We start from the raw sequence: 19,022 nt of genomic DNA, 5'->3' as shown, positions 1-19,022 counted from the left end.
CCTCTCTTAGGAACTCATTACCTTAATGCCTCTTTTTCTTTTGATTCTTTTTTTCCCCACTTTTCTTCTTAACTTGCCTGCTTGTCTTCACTATGAATACTTGAGTACTTTCCTAGAAAACCCAACCCTGAATTGCTTTCTATAATAGTCCAATAGCTACTCTACATTGGAAAGAAAACATGCTTGCATTTGGAAATGTTTTAACTCATCATTTAAATTTGGTAAACTTCTGAGTTTACAAACAGAACTTGGTCAATGAGAAGAAAATATTTCTATTAGAGCAGGGGGCTTTATCAAGTGTTCATGCCAGACTGTGCTGGACCAAACACTGTGCTGGGCAGTGGGACATAACTGTGAAAAACAGAAATGGTCCCTGTGTGGGAGAGAAGACAGAAAACCAGTTCTCCCTCTAGGAATGAACTGTAATTGGTCTAAATGAATAATAATGGTATAAGTACTACTAGCCTTGATGAATAATTGGTTAAGCCTGTGTGGGCGATGCAACTCTGAGACTTGAGGGAGAAATTGGTGGAAACCTCTAGGGGGAGGTTTCTTGCTCTAAAATATGGATGCAAGGCAAACATGTTCTCCTTCTATCTCTAGATATTATCATTAGCAAGTGATGTATGTGATGTATGGCAATCAACAGCAAACTTGGTCCAAAGTGAGGACCAAGACCAAGAAAACAAACTGATGCACCAAGCATGTGGTAGGCAGTGGAGAGAATGAGGTGCAAAACCTAAAGCCTCGATGATTGTTGAGTTGCTGAATGAATCAGTCCTGGAATTGCTTCTCCCTCAAACTTCTTGACAAGGGTAATAATAAATGCCCTTACTGTTTAAGGTGTTTCAGGTTTCAGTTACTTGCAACTCAAAGCATGCCCAGAGAGAGATTATTACCTTTTCACAAAATTGAGGCACAGGAAAGGTAAGTTACAGCTCAAGCTGACTTAGGTGCAAAGAGAGAAAATCAGATTTCAAAGCAAATCTGGCCTTTGAGAGGAACCTTGTGCTTAGTCACCAGCTGTGGTACCGCTGCACTGATCTCAGCATTTCACTTCTATGTACGTGGAATAGTGCTGACTTAAGTACATCCCCGTTTCAAAATGAAATGTGTTGTACTGTATTAGCCTGGATTGGAGGAAGATATTGGTGGCCCTAAGTTCTTTTGGGACTCTAGCTCATTCATTAATAACCATTATGGAGTAGCAGGAGAGAAATATGAGTGGGTCTTCTACCTTTCTGTTCCTCACAACACTTTTACCTGTGAGTACAAAAGAAAGTTATGAGTGGATATCTGTATAAGCCATGTTTTTAAGTGCATGATAAATCTTACTTAGATTGATTCTTAAATTCTTGGGCATGGCTATATCTGAGATCAAGAAATTATCCCACACATGCATCATAACTATTTTTTATGAGTCCTATCATCCTGGGACTACAAACAAGGACAGCTTAATCATCTCTACTCACCTTTATGGAGATACCACCAAACTATGGTGTATTTAAATCTGGGAGTCCCCGGGCATGCTGTTGGGAGTGGTGAGGAGGTGCTTTGTACACTTCAGGGTCATGGAGAAGACCACTGTTCAAGTCAGAGTTAATGGTGGGATACTGGCTTGGCAGAACATTTCTGGGAATCTGGAAAGTTTAGACTGGCATATGCCATAATGAAAAACATTGCATGCCCCCATGGGATCCCTTTTAGTCATAGCCAGCCTTTAGATGGGATTCATGGCATTGGGATGTGGTAAACATTGTGAATATGCCCTCATGAGATCCAACAGCTAATTAAGTGAGGAGACACTGTTGTTGTTTTTTAAATTTTTTCCCGTTTATTGATTAAGATATTACAAATGTGTCCTTATCCCCCCAATGTCCCCTCATCCCCCCAATCCTGCCCTCATCCTCACTGCCTGTTGTCCACATCCATTGCTTATACTTATATGCATGCATACAAGTCCTTTGGTTGATCTCTCACCCTCACCCCCAACCTTCCCTATCTTCCCTCTGAGTTTTGAGCATATGATCGATGCTTCTCTGTCTCTACATCTGTTTTTGTTCATTGGTTTATGTTGTTCATTATAATCCACAAATGAGTGAGAGCATGTGATATTTATCTTTCTCTGACTTATTTCACTTAGCATAATGCTCTGTTTGTTTTTTAATTAATCACTTACTATCCTCATCCTGTCTTTGTCTCACCTGTATAAGTATTAAACTGTGAGGTCAATTTGTTTTCCCCCAAACAAAAGCTTTCAAGCCCAAATGTTGACTTGGAACATTGTGTGATGAGTTGAACACCATGTGAGTGGGACTTGAGTCAGCCTGCAGAGAATCTAATTCACAAGAAGTAGGCTTTGCTTTTAATTCATTTTAGTTGCATGTTTTGAGTGATCTTTGGCCTCTCCTGGCCCAAAAATACCTCTTAAGTTTGCATTCCCTGGTCATTTATTATTCATACAGCTGTTATAATTTACTAGAGGCCTGGTGCACAAGATCCATGCACTGGGGGGGGGTCCCTCAGCCTGGCCTGTGCCCTCTCACAGTCCAGGAGCCCTGTGGGATGTCCGACTGCCACGGAGGCAGGAGAGGCTCCTGCCACCACTGCTCTCGCCAGAGGTGAGCCTGGCTCAAGGCTTCTGGCTGAGCAGAGCTCCCTCTGTGGGAGCGCACTAACCACCAGGGGCAGCTCCTGCATTGAGCATCTGCCCCCTGGTGGTCAGTGCGCATCATAGGGACCAGTAGTTTCGCAGTTCAGTAGATTTGCATATTAGCCTTTTATTATATAGGATAACTCCATTTCTGTAGGATGTTATGTATTAAGTAAATGTATTTTGTATTCTACTTAATTAAAAGATTAACAAAACTGCTAACAAAATGACATGAAATTCAGAAAGATGAAAATAAAATTCAGGAAAATGGGGCAGATGAAAGTGATGTGGTAGAGTAAGAGGGAGCCGGGAAGAATTTAGTCCATGGAATTGGAGTCTGCAAGATCACACACTTGCATTCAAGCTGGTCCAATTCCCCAGAGGGACAAGATTCCTTAATGTCTGCATTAAGACATTCCTGCTGCTCAGGAGAAGGTTGACTTTTCTGGAATGAAAGCCTGGGGGAATTGTTTTCCAATAGGTCTTTCTAAAAGGGGATGCTGACATATAATAGGATTTCCCCTAAAGGGTGTGCTCACATAAATACACAGTTCTGTAAAAGTATTTGGACTGGGGGTAGGGAGGCAAAACAGTGCAGCCCACACTTCCACTAGATCTACACGCACTGTTCTCTTTCCCCTCAGGAAAGCAAAGCTGCTAAATAGAGTCTCAGTTTCCAAACCTTAACATTTTCCTGCTATGATTATGATGACTTTGCAGGTGTGAAAACAGCAGTAAACTATGTTTTCGTAAGTCAGAGTCAGTATTGGAACTTACAGCTTTAAGTTATATTGTGGATGTAACCTCAGTTGGCCTACCCACTATTTGTTTTCTCATTAGAATTTTTCCACCCCCTCCCCCCACTTGACTTTAGAGTGTGACTGTTTGTGTTTATATCTGAGAGCACACCATTCCACTGGGAAGATCTCTAGGCATAAATTCAAGGTAGCTCTTTGTTTTACAAAACATGTACTAGAGAAGTACAACTAAAAAATAAAAGTCACATGGTTCTAATTTATGGTATTCATTCACAAAGGAGACTGTGACACTTAAAATTAATCCTTTAAAAAATTCAACAACCAGCTCCCCTTTCTTGAATCTGTGGGCTTTCAAGGTGTCCTTTGTGGGTGGAATAGAGAGAAGGTAGCTCTTAAGATCACATAATAGAGAAGAGATAGATAGATAGATAGATAATCAGGCTCAATAGAAAACACTATTTCCAATAACATATTTAAAAAGTCAAGTTTTCCATGACTGCATCCCGAGAGAGAACACCTGTTAGGAGTTCGGGGTATATTCTGCAGATTTTTATTTTCTCTGCAAATAACAACATTTATGTAACTCTACACAATAGTATTCTCTCTTGAGTTAGGAAACTGGTCAAAAGGAAATAAACCTTACCTTTCAGCGGTCCCAAGGGTAACATGTGGCCCATCACCTTCATCTCCTGTCTTTCATGTTGAAGGACTACAGGTGTACAGGTGCTGGCAAGAATAATCATATCTGATTTTCTTCTGCTGTCACATACACAGGTGGAGCCACAAAACATGTAAAGTCACCTTTTAAAAAAGTTTATTTTTTTATTTTTCAATTACAGTTTACATTCAACAGTATTCTCTATTAGTTTCAGATGTACAGCATAGTGGTTAGACAGTCATGTACTTTACAGGATGGTTCCCCCACTGCTTCAAATACCCACCTGATCCCACACATGGTTATTACAATACTAGAGGCCCGTTGCATGAAGAAATTCATGCAATAGGCCTTCCTTCCCCTGGCTGCCGGCACCAGTTTTCCTCCAGCACCCGGGACCCAGGCCTTCGCTCAGGCCGCAGCGGAGAAGCCAAGCTTGGAGGCTGCTCCGCTCTGGCCACAGAGGAGCAGCCAAGCCTCTTCAATCTTCAGTCATCTTCAGTCTTCAGTAGTCTTCAGTCTTCGCTTGGTGGAGCCTTCAGTCTTTGCTCCGCGCCTGCATATGCAAATTAACTGCCATCTTTGTTGGGTTAATTTGCATACTCATACTGATTGGCTGGTGGGCGTAGCAGAGTGACACCAATTTGCATGTTTCTCTTTTATTAGTGTAGATTATTAACTATATTCCTATGTTGTAATTTATATATCTGTTAATGTAAATAAGAAACAATTAAAAAGAGGCCTTGCAACTCATGCAGTTAGAATTTGTGAAATGAAGTCATAATTGTTTTTCAGTTGTATCTGGAAGTAAAAGATAATGTGGCTATATTTTAGGCTAGTGTGTGTGTGTGTGTGTGTGTGTGTGTGTGTGTGCGCGCGTGCATGTGTAGGAATTATTACTTACCATATTAAGGTGAGTTGATTTCTGAATGTTAGTGTTGAATCAACTAGTTTACTTAAAATTGCTCCCAGAATTTTTGTCTATTCTCTTGACATAAGATTATTATGAGCATCAACAGCCTAATTCAGATCACTGAAGTTAGTTAATAAATCAGTGAAACATGATTTTTAAGTTCAGTGGATCAAAGACTGACAAGCTAATTTATATACCATAAGTATTAGTTAATTATTCTTTAAGATCAGTATCTTACCTTTAAGGAAGATTTGACCTAACACAGCGTCATGGGTGAAGAGCTCTGGATGAACACTTCATGGGCTGTGTGGGTGGTTGACTCTGTTCCTCCAACTTTAACTTCTTTGTTAGGTACATTGGAGGGTTTTGGATTCTAGTTCTGTTTGAGTGTGTGTTTTTGTGTGTTTAAATATAAGGTAAAAGGATCTTCATAAAAGAGTTATTGCATCATGGCTACATAATTCTATCTTATGGATGAATTATAATTCATTTAACAACTTTTATTGTTGGACATTTGGGTTCTTGAATAAATAATTCTACACTATGTATATATTGCATACAAATATCTGTCTACAGACACTCCAAGAAATATATTAATTAGTGCCGGGGTCCAACCCCAGTGGGTCCAGGGGTCCCCAAAGGCGTAGACGGAGTCGGCGAAGAAGGAATGACACGGAGACAGTGTTCAGTTGATCAGCAGCCTAGCCAGGATCTCCAGCCAGGATCTCCAGCCAAGTTCTGGTCTGGATCTCCAGAGAGGTTCTGCTTCAGATCTCCAGCCAGGTTCTGTGTCCATGTTCTCTTGCTAGGTTCTCCAGCCAGGTTCTGTCCAGGTTCTCCAGCCAGGTTCAGTCACCAGGTTCTAGTCAGGTTCTCTTGCCCATTTCTGTAGTCAGGTTCAGTCCAGGATCTTTTGCCATGTTCTCTCGCTAGGTTCTGTCTCTAGGTTCTGAGGCCAGTTTCTGTCCAGGAACTTTTGCCATGTTCTCTCCAGCGAAGTTCTTCTGTCTCTAGAGAACGTTCTGTGTAGGTTCTGTGCCTAGGTTCCGTCTCTCTCGGTTCCGTATTCTAAGTTCTGAGTCTTGCTGTCTTATTACATCTGTATTTATACCAGTTGATTCAATCCTATCAATCTCTATTACAAAGGTTAGGGCATTTCTTATCTCCATTCCAGGGAGTAAAGATTATGTAGCTTAAGCATGATTGTTCATAGTTAAAGTGATTAATTACCCGCCTGGCACTTAGTTGAGGGGTTTTATTCCCTCCCTAACTTCAGGGGAAAATCCCTACCTGGGGAAACAACCTTTCTCAGAGACCTTGGTTAAAACACATAGTGCCAAGAAGGTGAGCAAACATATTAAGAACAGTATGCCATATATGCCAGGTCCCTTGAAACAGCAAGCATGGACCGGCTCCCGGCAAATTAGGTAAAAGAGATGGAATATTTTTAGGTTTGGGAGAATGTTTACCATATGTATATGGTAAAAGCAAAGTTACTTTCCAGATAGGCTTTTAAAAATGATATACTTACATGCATAGCCAATGGACATGAACAATAGAGTGTTGAAGACCTGTGGGGCAGTATGGATAAGGCCTGGGTGGAGAGGGGGAAAATGGGAGACATCTGTAATACTGTTAACAATTAAAAAAAAGAAAAAAATATGAGTACATATTTATTTTATCCTTGCCATCACTTAATATATTATTTTTATGGTTTCCAATTTGCTATTACTTTAATAGTTCCCAAAACACTGTTAATTAAATGGTTAAATACATTTATTCTTCTATGAATTATTTGTTCATCTCATTTGGTCATTTACCCATTTTTTTAATTAGGAAATCAATACTTTTATTTTTAAAGGACTACTTTTATATTAAGGACATTGACTTTTTAATATATTTGTTGCAGATAACATATCTAATTTTCCTTTAAGTATTTTTGTGTATTTAGTGGAGTTTTACATTATGATATACTCATTGTATTGATATTTTTGTGTGATTTTTGTCCATCTGTTTTAGTTTTGTAATTCCTTCCCAATGTAAGAATCAGCCAAATATTGCTATATATATTCTTTGTGTGTTACATGATTTCATTAGTTATATTTAACATATCTGTGTAGATCTTATTTTGGTGTGAGGATAATATCAAACTTGATTTCCCCCCCATGTTCTTTGCCATCTTTCCCTAGCAACTTATGTGGATGAAACCCACACTTCTCAGGGGTTTATGATGTTTCCTTTGTAATATAAAAAAAAATTAGATTTGCCAGCATCTGTTTCAGGTCTTGTTTTCGTGTTCAATTGATCTGTCTGCCAATTCTATTTTTAGATCAGACTTTTTAAATTGTTTACTTTGTAATACTGCGCAGGACAAGTTATCCCTTACTCCCACCCATTGGTCCCCTTTCACAAAATTTCCTTTGGTTGCTTTTTGGGAGGAGGGTGGAGCAATAAGTAGTAGGATTAGTTGTTTCTTAATCCCATTCTTTAGCTAAGGCTATACAAATATGTTATTAGAACAGTAACTTTTTACTATAATTTGAGGGTATATAATTAGTTTATTCATTTAACAGCTCTATGAGTTTCTCTGAAAATACATTTTAAAAGGTGTAAATGAAACAAAGTTTTGTTTCCAACCATTGAATAGTTTCACATGCCTTAATGTAATTTTTTTTCTTTTGCTGGTTTTAGCATTTTGTATTTTATCTTACGATGGTATAGCTTGGTTAATAGGTTTACGTTTCAGGAATAAAAAGTTAGTCCTCAATGAGTATTTGGTGGGTATTATGAAATATATTGTTCTTTTATTGTTGTTCTTGTTTAGTTTTCATTTCTGAATCATAAACTTGACTCTACAATCCAGCAAGAATTGGAAGAGAATAAGGAAAATATGGAGCCCACACAAATGCAGCAAGAGCACAAGCCTTATAGGATATTGCAAGCAGACAAGGATGAAGGGTGCTCTCCTGAGCTACAGAAGGAATGCTCTGATGGTTAAGACAAGATGCAAGTCAATTTGTTAGAGTTGTCCATGGTGAGCAATGCCCACTACATGTGTGTGGATTGAAAAGAGAAGTGGTCCAAAGACTGAGCTCTAGGGGGCTACTGTGTTCAGAGGCCAGGAAGAGAACTCAGCCAGTAAAGGAAATTTAGGTATAGGAAGAGAAAGAGAGTTAGAGTATTGTGTCTGATGAATAGGTTTTTCAATAAGAAGGAGATCATTAACTGTGTTAGGAGCTGCTGAATTGTATAAAAAATAAGAACTCAGCCTTGATGATTAGTCTTGGTCAGACATACGTTGTTGGTGAAGTTGCCAAAATTGTGTTCAGAGAGTGGCATATTGCATGTGTAGCCCATTCGTCGTGGTCCCAATGCTGACTCCAACTTTTCACTGGAATATTTTAATCCTGTTTTAACTGTAAGATCAGTGCTTGGCCAAGTGCTTCAAATGTAAAAGTTATTTTGTGATTTCTTTTTCTTTTTTTCTTCCTTTTGTTTGAAGTCCTATGTGTGAGTGTGTTGAATCAATAGCTGTTTCTTCAAACAAACTGTTATATGCTCATGGATATAGCATATAATTTTGGAAATTATAATAAGAAAAAAAATAAAGTGAGCTACTTAATTTGAAATTTAGTCTAAAGTGCAGCCACTTTTCTCTAGGACTTTTTTTTTGTGTGGGGGAGCACTGAGGCTTTTCTATAAACATCACTGAATTAAATGATGTGATTGACACTATGTCACCCTATGACTTTGGGTTGGCTTTTGGGGTTGGGTGCTGATGTAATTGCTGGGCAAGCGACCTCCAACAGAGCTGCCCAGTTGTTGCAGAGAAGACCTTCCTAAATGGGGACAGGGGTATTCTGATGAGGGAAATGCAAATATAATTATTCCACTGGTGGAACATGCAAACATGCTTTCGAGAGCCAGTGTTCTCAATCTGTCTCCTGTCTCCATGACACATTCATATGGAGGAATCCTTACCCAGATGTAAAAGGAATATCTTTTATTTAACACTCAAGGAAATTATAAAGATCCTTTAAATTTAGGAAGCTAATGATGGAATCAGGGAGATATTTTGCATTTTTATAACATCTCCATTAAATTTGTGAAAGATCAGGCTAAGGGAGAACATCTCTGAGTCAGTATAATTTTAAAATTAAATCATCAAGGTAGACTGAGATTGAAATAAGGAACGTGGGATGGCACTGAGAGTGCTGGAATGTGGCTCTTTGAGTAGATTCAGGGGTAAAACCTCCGGAGTTCTAGATACCTCTTTTAGCACCAGAAGATTATGATAATAGGTGCTGATCAGAAGCTTCTCTGATTCTTTGATTTAAGCAACTAGCTCAGAAGAAAGGACCCACTGAGCTTATCTACTAAACAAGATTTCCTCTTGAAGATTTGGCAAAGCCATTTCTATTTTACTTAAATCGCCTACATTTTATGTGTCTCTCAATGGCTATTGGGAAATATAGACCTTAATGATGCCAAGTTAATTATAGGTGGTTAAGACCAAATATTAGTAGGTGGACTATGTTGTTCTGAAATATTAGGTCAGTATTTTGAGGAAGTTGAGTAAAAACAGGGAGGAATACATTCTTATTTTATGATTCTTATTTCAGAAACTCAGAATCTGAACTACTAACATAAATTGACATCAGTACTCTTGTCCCACTTTTGACTCCTTATATTTTGCTTTGCCAAAAGTCCAGATGAGAAAAAAGTGGAAATAAGGAAACTTGTTTTATGTGAGCTAAATTACTTGTTAATATGTGCTATTAAAGGCTGAGAATGAGTTTTAGAATTTGAAAGTTCATTGTACTTATTATCTTCCAATCAAGCCAAAGTTATTGAGAATACCATATGGTTTTAAAAGATATATTTGGTGTCTTTGGGAACTGGAGGCTACTAAATCATTAACAGCTGCCAGAATGGAACAGACCAAATGTACTTGGAATTTAGTCCTTTGTAGTGGGGAAGTTTGTGGGTTTCCTGGTTCAGCCCATCTGATGAGAAGAATAACTCACAAACATGTTAGCTAGTTGTACAGGATGAAATTTTGCCAAAGAATATGATAGATGAGAGTGAAGATAAATTTAAAAGACTGTGTCATTAGTGGAAAAAAATTAAAGACAATTAAAGAGAAAAGTAATATTGCCAATTGTTAAGAGTTTCATCAGGTGCAGGGGTTCTCAACCTAGGAATTATTTATATTTGGGCCAGAGAATTGTTTGTTGTGGGGTCTGTCTTGTGCATTGTAAGATGTTTAGCAATATGTCTAGCTTCAACCACTGGATGCCAGCAACATCCTCTCTCCAGATGTGACAATCAAAAATGTCTCCGACATTGCCAAATGTCCTCATGAGACAAACTTGTCCCTGATTGAGAGCCACTCGGCTAGACTACACAGTAGCCCCGAAATCAAGTTGTTAGTATGTAGATGTTTTTAAAATCTCGAGATTGGGTAAGATCAGTTAGATGTAGTGAGAAGAATAAGGAGGCAAAAAGACCAAGGACTGAGCCCCAAGGAGCTCAAACTTTCAGAGACCCCATGAAAGTATAGGAGTGGGCAGAGGAGACTGAAAAGGAGAAATCACAAAGGGAGGAGGAGAGTGGGGAGAGTTGTCACAGAAGGTAAGAGAAGAGAACGTAAAACTAAAGCCTACACTCGGTGAATAGCTGTGGGGGTTACTCGGTTGTGCAAATCATGATAGTAATTCATGACCAACTGAAAAGTGATGCTCGCATTTCTATTTCCTCACTGGTCAACTCCTGTCTCATAGGTAAAAGCGTCTGATGCGGATGCAGGACTCTATGGCTTGGTCGAATATTCTCTTTATGACGGATTCCAAAGCTACGAAGCACCTCGAGCCTTCCAGATTGACCCACATGATGGGCAGATCTGTGTTTCTCAAGATATTGACAGAGAAAGGGACCCAGCCACCTATGATCTCTTGGTGAAAGCAAGAGATGGGGTAAGTCTTTGTGTATGAAATTTTAAACAGACTCAAAAGTGAACCACTATGTATACATTACGGAGTACTAAGGATTGTCAATGGCCAATACTGTTTCATAAATCACTACTTCTTTCCTTTTGCTGGAGAATTTCGAATCAAACACCAGACATTCTGTTATTTCATCCATAAATAATATCTCTAACAGGTAAGGATTTTAAAAAAAACATAACTGTAACAAATTAACATTAATTAATTAATATCTCATATGTATTCCATTAAAAATTTTGGGGGTATCCAAAAATGTATTTTAAGATTACTGGGATCAAGATTCAAATAAGCTCACAAATTGATTTCATCACTGTCTTCCTTAAATTTCAATCTATGTTAGCTCCCCACCCCCTTACCTTTTCTCTTAGGATATTTATTTTTTGGAAGAAATCAGGTCATTTGCCCTTTAAATTTTCTACATTCTGAACGTGGCTGATTCCATCCCTGGGATTCATTTACAATGTTCTTTTATGATATTTCCTATAACTGTCATTTAGAGCCAGAGGTGATGCTGTGAGCTTTTTATTGCATCAGCAGACACACATCATTATTTCATTACGGGTAATGACATGGTGATTTTTGAATTCTCTTACTCTTTTGCATTTATTTTCTGGAATCTTCAACTAAAAATAAAGTACTCTCATTAACTAGTTGATTACCCTGCAATATAATTTATACAGTAAAGGCAAATTATACTTGGTTATTTCTCTTTATCAGCTTTTAGAATATTGAGTTGGTGCATTTGCCATCTCCAAGGAATACTAATGATGTTTTTTCTAGTTTTATTATGAAGTCTTGGATTTTAATATATTTGATCTGTTTCATACATTACCAACCTTATCCTTTCTGATGTCCATATTGACCCATTAGTGAAGGAACCTTCAAATTGGCTCATATGTCTTTTTTTTAACTTTTAAATTGACATTTTTTAAAAATACAGAAGAGTGTATAAATTATAAGTACATCTTATAGGATTTTTGCAAAATGACAATGGGCATGGAAGCAGATGAAGAAACATTACCAGTGCCCTGGAAGCCCCACTCTTGACTTCTTGCTGTAACTATCCCTTCCATCCTCGTACCCTTTAAGAATAATCATTATTGACTTCTAATACCAAACATTATTTGCCTATTTTTAAACTTTTCACTGAATGGATTCATACAGTATGTGTTTTTGTTGCTTTTGCACAACATCATTTGTAAAAATCATTCATGCTATTGTGTGCAGCAATAGTTCATCCATCCTCATTGAATTATAGTATTCTTTTCTGTGAATTCACAATAATATTTATCCTATCTAATAAAAGAGAAACATGGTAATTAGCGTACGTGCACTACCCTTCCCATTGGCTAATCAGTGAGATATGCAAATTAACTGCCAGCCAAGATGGCGGCCGGCAGCCAGGCAGCTTGAAGCTAACATGAGGCTTGCTTGCTTCAGTGACAGAGGAAACCAACCTTCCCCGCTTGCCTTGCCGGCCTCTGAGCTTACAGTTTGAAACATTGTTACAAATATAGAAGCTAAACAAAACCCCAGAAACCTGCTTTCAGCCCGCTGGGATCTCAGAGCTGGAGTTGATACAGTGTTTCGATTATAGAACCCAAACAAACCAGATACCTGCTTTCAGCAACAGAGGCCTCAGAGCTGGAGCCAGAGCTAAAGCTGGCCCGGAATAAAAAAGAAAAAGAAAAAAAGGAGCAGTTGGGAGCTTCAGTCACCCGCCAGCCTGAAAACAGCCCTCAGCCCCTCACCCAGACTGGCCAGGCACCCCAGTGGGGACCCCCACCCTGAAGGGTGTGTGACCAGCTGCAAACAGCCATCATCCCCTCACCCAGGCTGGCCAGGCACCCCAGTGGGGACCCCCACCCTGATCCAGGACACCCTTCAGGGCAAACCAGCCTGACCCCACCTGTGCACCAGGCCTATATCCTATATAGTAAAAGGGTAATATGCCTCCCAGCACCGGGATCAGCAGAACTGAGAGGCCTCCTGGCACCAGGATCAGTGTGACAGGGGCAGCGCCCAAACCCCCTGATCGCCCTGCGGCTCTGTGTGTGACAGGGGGCGGGGCCACAACCTCCCTATCCACCCTGCTCTGTTTGTGACAGGGGAAGGCGCCCCAACCCCCTGATCAGCCTGCGGCTCTGTGTGTGACAGGATGCGGCACCCCAACCCCCCCCCCCCCCATGGGCCCTGCTCTGTGTGTGACGGGGTAGAGCCATAACCTCCCCATAGGCCCTGCCCTGAGTGTGAGAGTAGCAGCGCCCCAACCCCCTGATCGGCCCTGCTCTGTGTGTGACAGGGTGCGGAGCCCCAACCCCCCCGCCCCCATGGGCCCTGCTCTGTGTGTGACGGGGTAGAGCCATAACCTCCCCATAGGCCCTGCCCTGAGTGTGAGAGTAGCGGCGCCCCAACCCCCTGATCGGCCCTGCTCTGTGGGTGATAGAGGGCGGCGCCCCAACCCCCCCTCCATGCTCCCTGCTCTGTGTGTGATGGGGTAGAGCCATAACCTCCCCATCGGCCCTGCCCTGAGTGTGACAGTGGCAGCACCCCAACCCCCTGATCCGCCCTGCTCTGTGCATGACAAGGGGGAGCTCCCCAACCCCCTGATGGGCCCTCCTCTATGCGTGACAGAGTACGGAGCCCCAACCCCCCTGATGGGCCCTGCTCTGTGCGTGACGGGGTGACGCCGCAACCTCCCCATCGACCCTGCCTTGAGTGTGGCAGGCGGCGGTGCCCCAACCCCCCCATCGGCCCTACCCTGAGCGTGACTGAGGTGGCATCGCAACCTCCCGATCCGCCCTGCTCTGTGCATGACAGGGGGTGGCACCCCAACTCCCTAATTGGCCCTGCTCTGAGCCCAACCAGGGGCTGCACCTGGGGATTGGGCCTGCCCTCTGCCACCCGGGAGCAGGCCTAAGCCAGCAGGTCGTTATCTCCTGAGGGGTCCCAGACTGTGAGAGGGCACAGGCTGGACTGAGGGACCCCCCTCCCCCCTGAGTGCACAAATTTTTGTGCACTGGGCCTCTAGTCTATTCTATAATTGAACATAACCATTTTTTGTTACAAATAGTGCTTCATGAACTATCTCATACATGTAATTTGATGAACAAACATTAGAATTTATAGCAAGTTTATATTTAGGCATGGAATTGTTATACCATAAGAAAGCCTAACAACTTTTCAAAATGATTTGTACCATTTATACTCCCACCAGTAAAGTATGAGAATTTCATTTGCTCCACGTTGTCTAAAACATTTGTGGTTTTTAAAATGCTGTGCATTTAGATGTTTGTTTGTTTGTGTGTGTGTGGTGTGTGTGTTTGAAATATTTTTATTGATTTCAGAGAGGAAGGGAGATTGAGAAAGAGAAACATCAATGATGAGAGAATCATTGATCGGCTGCCTCCCACACACCCCCTACTGGGGATTGAGCCTGCAACCCGGGCATGCGCCCTTGACCAGAATTAAACCTAGGATCCTTAGTCAGCAGGCCAAGACTCTAGCCACTGAACCAAATCAGCTAGGGCCATTTGTTATTTAATCTCTTTTTAATTATAGCAATGCAGTTACCTATGTAGTGGTATAGCACATTGGGGACTTTGCACTACCTTGAAGAATGATGAATTGAGTACATTTTCAAATGTTACTGGATATTTGTTTAACTTGTTTTGTGAAGTGTCTATTCAATTCTTTACCCATTTTCTATTGTACTGTTGGCTTCTTTTCTTATTGTTTTTTATTAATTCTTTATATTTTTGGCATTCAAGTTCTTTCTTGGATATATTTGTTGCATATATCTTCTCCCATTCTGTGGCTTGCCTTTCACTCCCTTATTGGTGTCTTTTGAGGAACAGAAGCTTTTAATTCTAATAAAGCTCAGCTTATCTATATGTTTCCCTTTACAATTAGTACTCTTTCCCTTTACAACTGTCCTTTAAAGAAATATTTGCTTATCCTAGGCACAGAAGAGTATTCTCTTATGTTTTCTTTCAGAAACATTATTGTTTTACCTTTTACATTTATTTTTTTCAATATAGTGGGAGGAAGGTTTATTTTTTCCAGTATGGGTATTCAGTTGACCCAGCGTCCTTTGCTAAAATGATCATTCTTTCCTCACTGTACTGAAGTATCACTTTTGTCATGAATCATTTGACTGTGTATGTGTGTGTCTATTTCTGGACACCCTATATTTTACTTACTTGTCTAACTTTGTACTAGCGCCATACTCTTTTAATTTTTTTTATCTTTATAATAGGTCATGATTCATGTATTCTTTTAGCTTTGTTCTTCATTTCCAAGATTTCCTGGGCTATTCCTGACCATGTACACTGGCATGTACATTTTAGAAACAGCTTGTCTAATTTCCATGACATTGCAGCAAAGATAGCCTGCTAACACAGTTTTACACTTTTCTTCTCACTAAGTCTATTTTGGAGACTTTCTTTGTTACTGACTATTCCCTTATGTAGATAGGTACCGCTAACACCTTTCTGGTCTAATCCTTCTCTTTTGAAATTAGTGAGAGAATCCGCCTACTTAAGATATAAGTCAATGAGGAAAAATGAGTCTGAATATATTTATTACAAGTAAACATGTATAAACTAACATGAAAGTATTCAGTAAAATTACTGTGAACTATTACTATATTCAGTAAAATTACTATGATCTATGTGGTTAGATTTTATCACCCCCTGACTATGTGATTGCAGGAGGCCTTGAGTCTATGTAAGACATCATGTAGTAAACAAAAATAGGAGTAAACAGAGGAGTTTAGGTTAATTCAAGTCTCTGTAATGGTTTAAAACTAAACATATGCACACACAAATATTTACCCAAAGCTTCAGAAATATATTCTCAGTAGATTTTAAGACAATTATAAAAGGCCATCCTAGGATTGAATAGCCAGTTTAATTCTAATGCTATAGTAGTCAAACATCTGTTTCTAATTAGTTGGTTTCAGATGACTTTGTAAAAATGTACCTAGAAATTATCTTAATAGAAATAAGATCATTTGATGCCAGAAAATTTTTTACTGATAAAAAAAAAGCAGTGTACTAATTAGGATTATTGGCAGAGGAATAAAAAAAAAAATCAACCCAGATATTTAATTTAAACCTCCTTTCTTACTTCTTTCTGTTTTTATATTGAACATACTCTGCAGACTTACTCTATGGAAAGGCCTGCCTTTTCTCAGTTTACCAGTTTCTATGGCAACATTCAAGTATAGCTTTAACCACAAAGCTTTCCCAGCTTGAACAAAGGGGATGCATTTTCACCCCAGCCAAAAGGTATTTTCTTTTCTAGATAACTAAGAAAGGGTTTACAGGCTGTGTAGCAGCTTTTGATAGCTTTTAGAAGTCAAAGAGGAAACATTCTTCAGGGTGGTGATTGCTATGGTCTGAATGTTTGCGATGCTCCAAATTCATATGTTGATGGTCTTAGAAGATGGGGCCTTTGGAAGGTCACCAGGGTGGAGCTCTCATGAATGGCATTAGTGCTCTAATAAGAGACCCCACAGAACTCCTTAGCCTCTTCTCTCATCTAAGGGCACAGCCAGAAGTTGGCAGTGTCTGGGCCATGCTGGCACCTTGACCTTAGACTTCTAGCTTTCAGAACTGTGAGAAATTTCTGTTGCGTATTAATCTCCCAGTTTATGGTATTTTGTAAAGCAGTCTGAACGAACAATGATGTATATGAATCAGAATATTCTTGTGTAAAAACTCCTTCTTTTGTAGAAAGGAAATCCTCCAACAAAGCACAACATAGTCTAGATTATTAGAACAGAGAAATCCTCCCTGCAGGTACTTCATATTCAAGGTGATTCATCATAAGCCCAGCCCTGGCGCAGATGGGAACTGGTCTGCACCCTGCTACGTTTAACGTAGGTTTTATTATTATTTAGGCATGAGTAAGGAGATAATTGCTATTTTTAAAACAGTTTTTTTTTATATTCACAGATCCCCAGAGGAGGCACCAAGGGAGGGAGTGTGTGTACACAAGGGAAAACCCAGGGTCAGGAGGCAGAGGGAGAGAGGAAACACTTCAGGCAGGGGTTTCCAAGGGAAGGAAGGCGAGAGGCAGAACAAGCAGGCTTATGATTGGCCAGTTTGAATAGATTCAGTGGAATCTTGGGCATAGAAGCTGCCTCTAGTTATCTGGTACCTGACTGTGGAGTGATTAGGGTAAGTGCATTGTGTCCTGGAATGTGAAATCCCCATAAAGTCTGTGGTTGGGGTGTGGGCTCTGGAGTGGTTGGTTTGCATTTGAAAAACATGCTCACCTGATCCTGGTCAGTCCCTCCAGGATCAGAAGGTCCCAGATGTCAAAGTATCAAAACACAGAAAATAGAAAACATGGCCAATACACTGCTCTGGTGCAGAGTTCCCTTGAAGAGGAAGGCAAAGGGCTCACCAGAACTCCCGGTATAGGTAAGACTATGCAGAGGAAGCAGCTGCCTTGTCACTCCAATTTATTGGAGATAACACCCAGTAATACTGAGGGAATTCACTACTCAATTTAACTGTTGGCCCAGGGTAGCATCGTAAATCACCAAAGAACGCTTTTGTCATAACGTTGGCCACTTTCAGCAACTTCTTTTTTTTTGTGTCAGGCCCCATGTGGTCCCATACAAGCTTCCTTCAATTCTGCTCAGTCCTGGGCAGATAGTCCTCATACTCCTCCTCAGGCACCACCAACGTGCACTCTTCCTCTTCCCCACTTTCCTCTCTGGTGTCATCATATTTCTCATATTCACTTCCTCATTTTGCATCTTCTATCTCATCTCCATTCTTTTACAAGTTTACCTCCTCCAGATCTCTTGAGTGTTTGGATCCATCTCCACCCCCGTCTTCTACTCTTTTATCAAGTCACCGAGGTGAACTGCTTCAATCATACTCCTGCAGACATAAAGCAGCTCGTCCTTCATGGCCAGTACAAAACTGGAGTGAGAACTAGGCTCTATTAGAGGGCCACCGGCTTGTCAGAATCACCTTCCTCTTTCCTGGTGTCTGGGGCAGAGGTACATGTTCAACGGTGATCAGAATTGCATTCTCTGTGGCCACCACTTTGACCACCTCCAAGGGCTCCAAGGTGCCAGCTTCCCCACATTCCTGCTTGTCATCACCTTCAGGCTGTACTTCTTTTGGCCTCACCTATATTTTCTCTTCTCTGACCTGGGTCCCCTTAGCTGTCCCACAAATCAGCAGTTCTTTGAGGTGTCATAGAATACAGGTCATTAAAGAAGTTGTCCTCCAGGCTTTCTTCCTCTTCTTCACCACAGACACCCCTGAGGAACAGTGTCTGATGGTTCCAGGTCATAGCCACTGAAATGCCAGAGGTTGAGTACACTCTATGCCCCATGATGCAATCTGAGTCCACACCCATTTGCCTTTCCTTCCTTCCTCGTTCTTGAGTCAGAACATATTTGAATGCAGGGTGAATTTGTCCACCTTAGTTGACTATTTCCAGTAGCCTCCATAGATGATTATGCTCCCCTGGGGAGTGGTGGACATTTGGCAGCCCAGTCTGGGTGTCGTCCCAGTCCCTCATGGGGACAGCTTGCTCCACATGAATGTGTCCAGGTTAATGGCATACATGCCATTGTAGAGATGTAATCCCTTCTACACTCATGGAACTACTAAAAATAATTAGCTATGTCTTCCAGGCTCCCATCCAATACCCGCATTGACCTAAAGAATCCCCTATTGATTTGACTTACTCCTAGGTTTTGGTCATCAAATGCAGGACACTTTAATGATCCGTGTAATAAAGAGGATCAATTCATCTGCCTCTGTATGAGCAGAGATTGACACATTCAATGTGGATGAAGATGCGGACATGGTGTTTCTACAGTCTGTCTTGTTTAGCATCTAGTGTCTGGAAATGGGCAATCAGAGCTTCAAGGTCTCCTCCTTCTGCAGTGTTTGGACACCTTCTTCTCCATTTTGGTGGCCTTCTTCTCCTTCTTGCCCATCCCGTGGCTCCAAGGAGGTGCAGGGAGCTCAAGGAGAGAACTTCACATGCAGCCCACCTGAAA

At 40.8% G+C, this 19,022-nt stretch overlaps 1 protein-coding gene and 1 pseudogene across 1 annotated transcript in view; one reads left to right on the top strand and one right to left on the bottom strand.

Annotated features, from left to right (window-relative positions):
- Positions 1 to 19,022, top strand: part of DCHS2 (dachsous cadherin-related 2) — a 208,030-nt gene that overhangs the window by 99,919 nt on the left and 89,089 nt on the right. The window contains exon 2 of the mRNA XM_036311800.1: positions 10,763 to 10,954. Coding sequence (XP_036167693.1) covers positions 10,763 to 10,954 — 192 coding nt within the window. The remainder of the gene's footprint in view (positions 1 to 10,762; positions 10,955 to 19,022) is intronic.
- Positions 17,938 to 18,727, bottom strand: LOC118657808 (annotated as a pseudogene).

Source organism: Myotis myotis, unplaced genomic scaffold (assembly GCF_014108235.1).
Source record: "Myotis myotis isolate mMyoMyo1 unplaced genomic scaffold, mMyoMyo1.p scaffold_m19_p_6, whole genome shotgun sequence".
NCBI classification, from domain to species: Eukaryota; Metazoa; Chordata; class Mammalia; order Chiroptera; family Vespertilionidae; genus Myotis; species Myotis myotis.
Note: the sequence above shows the minus strand (reverse complement) of the source record. Positions and strands in the feature narration are given on the sequence as shown.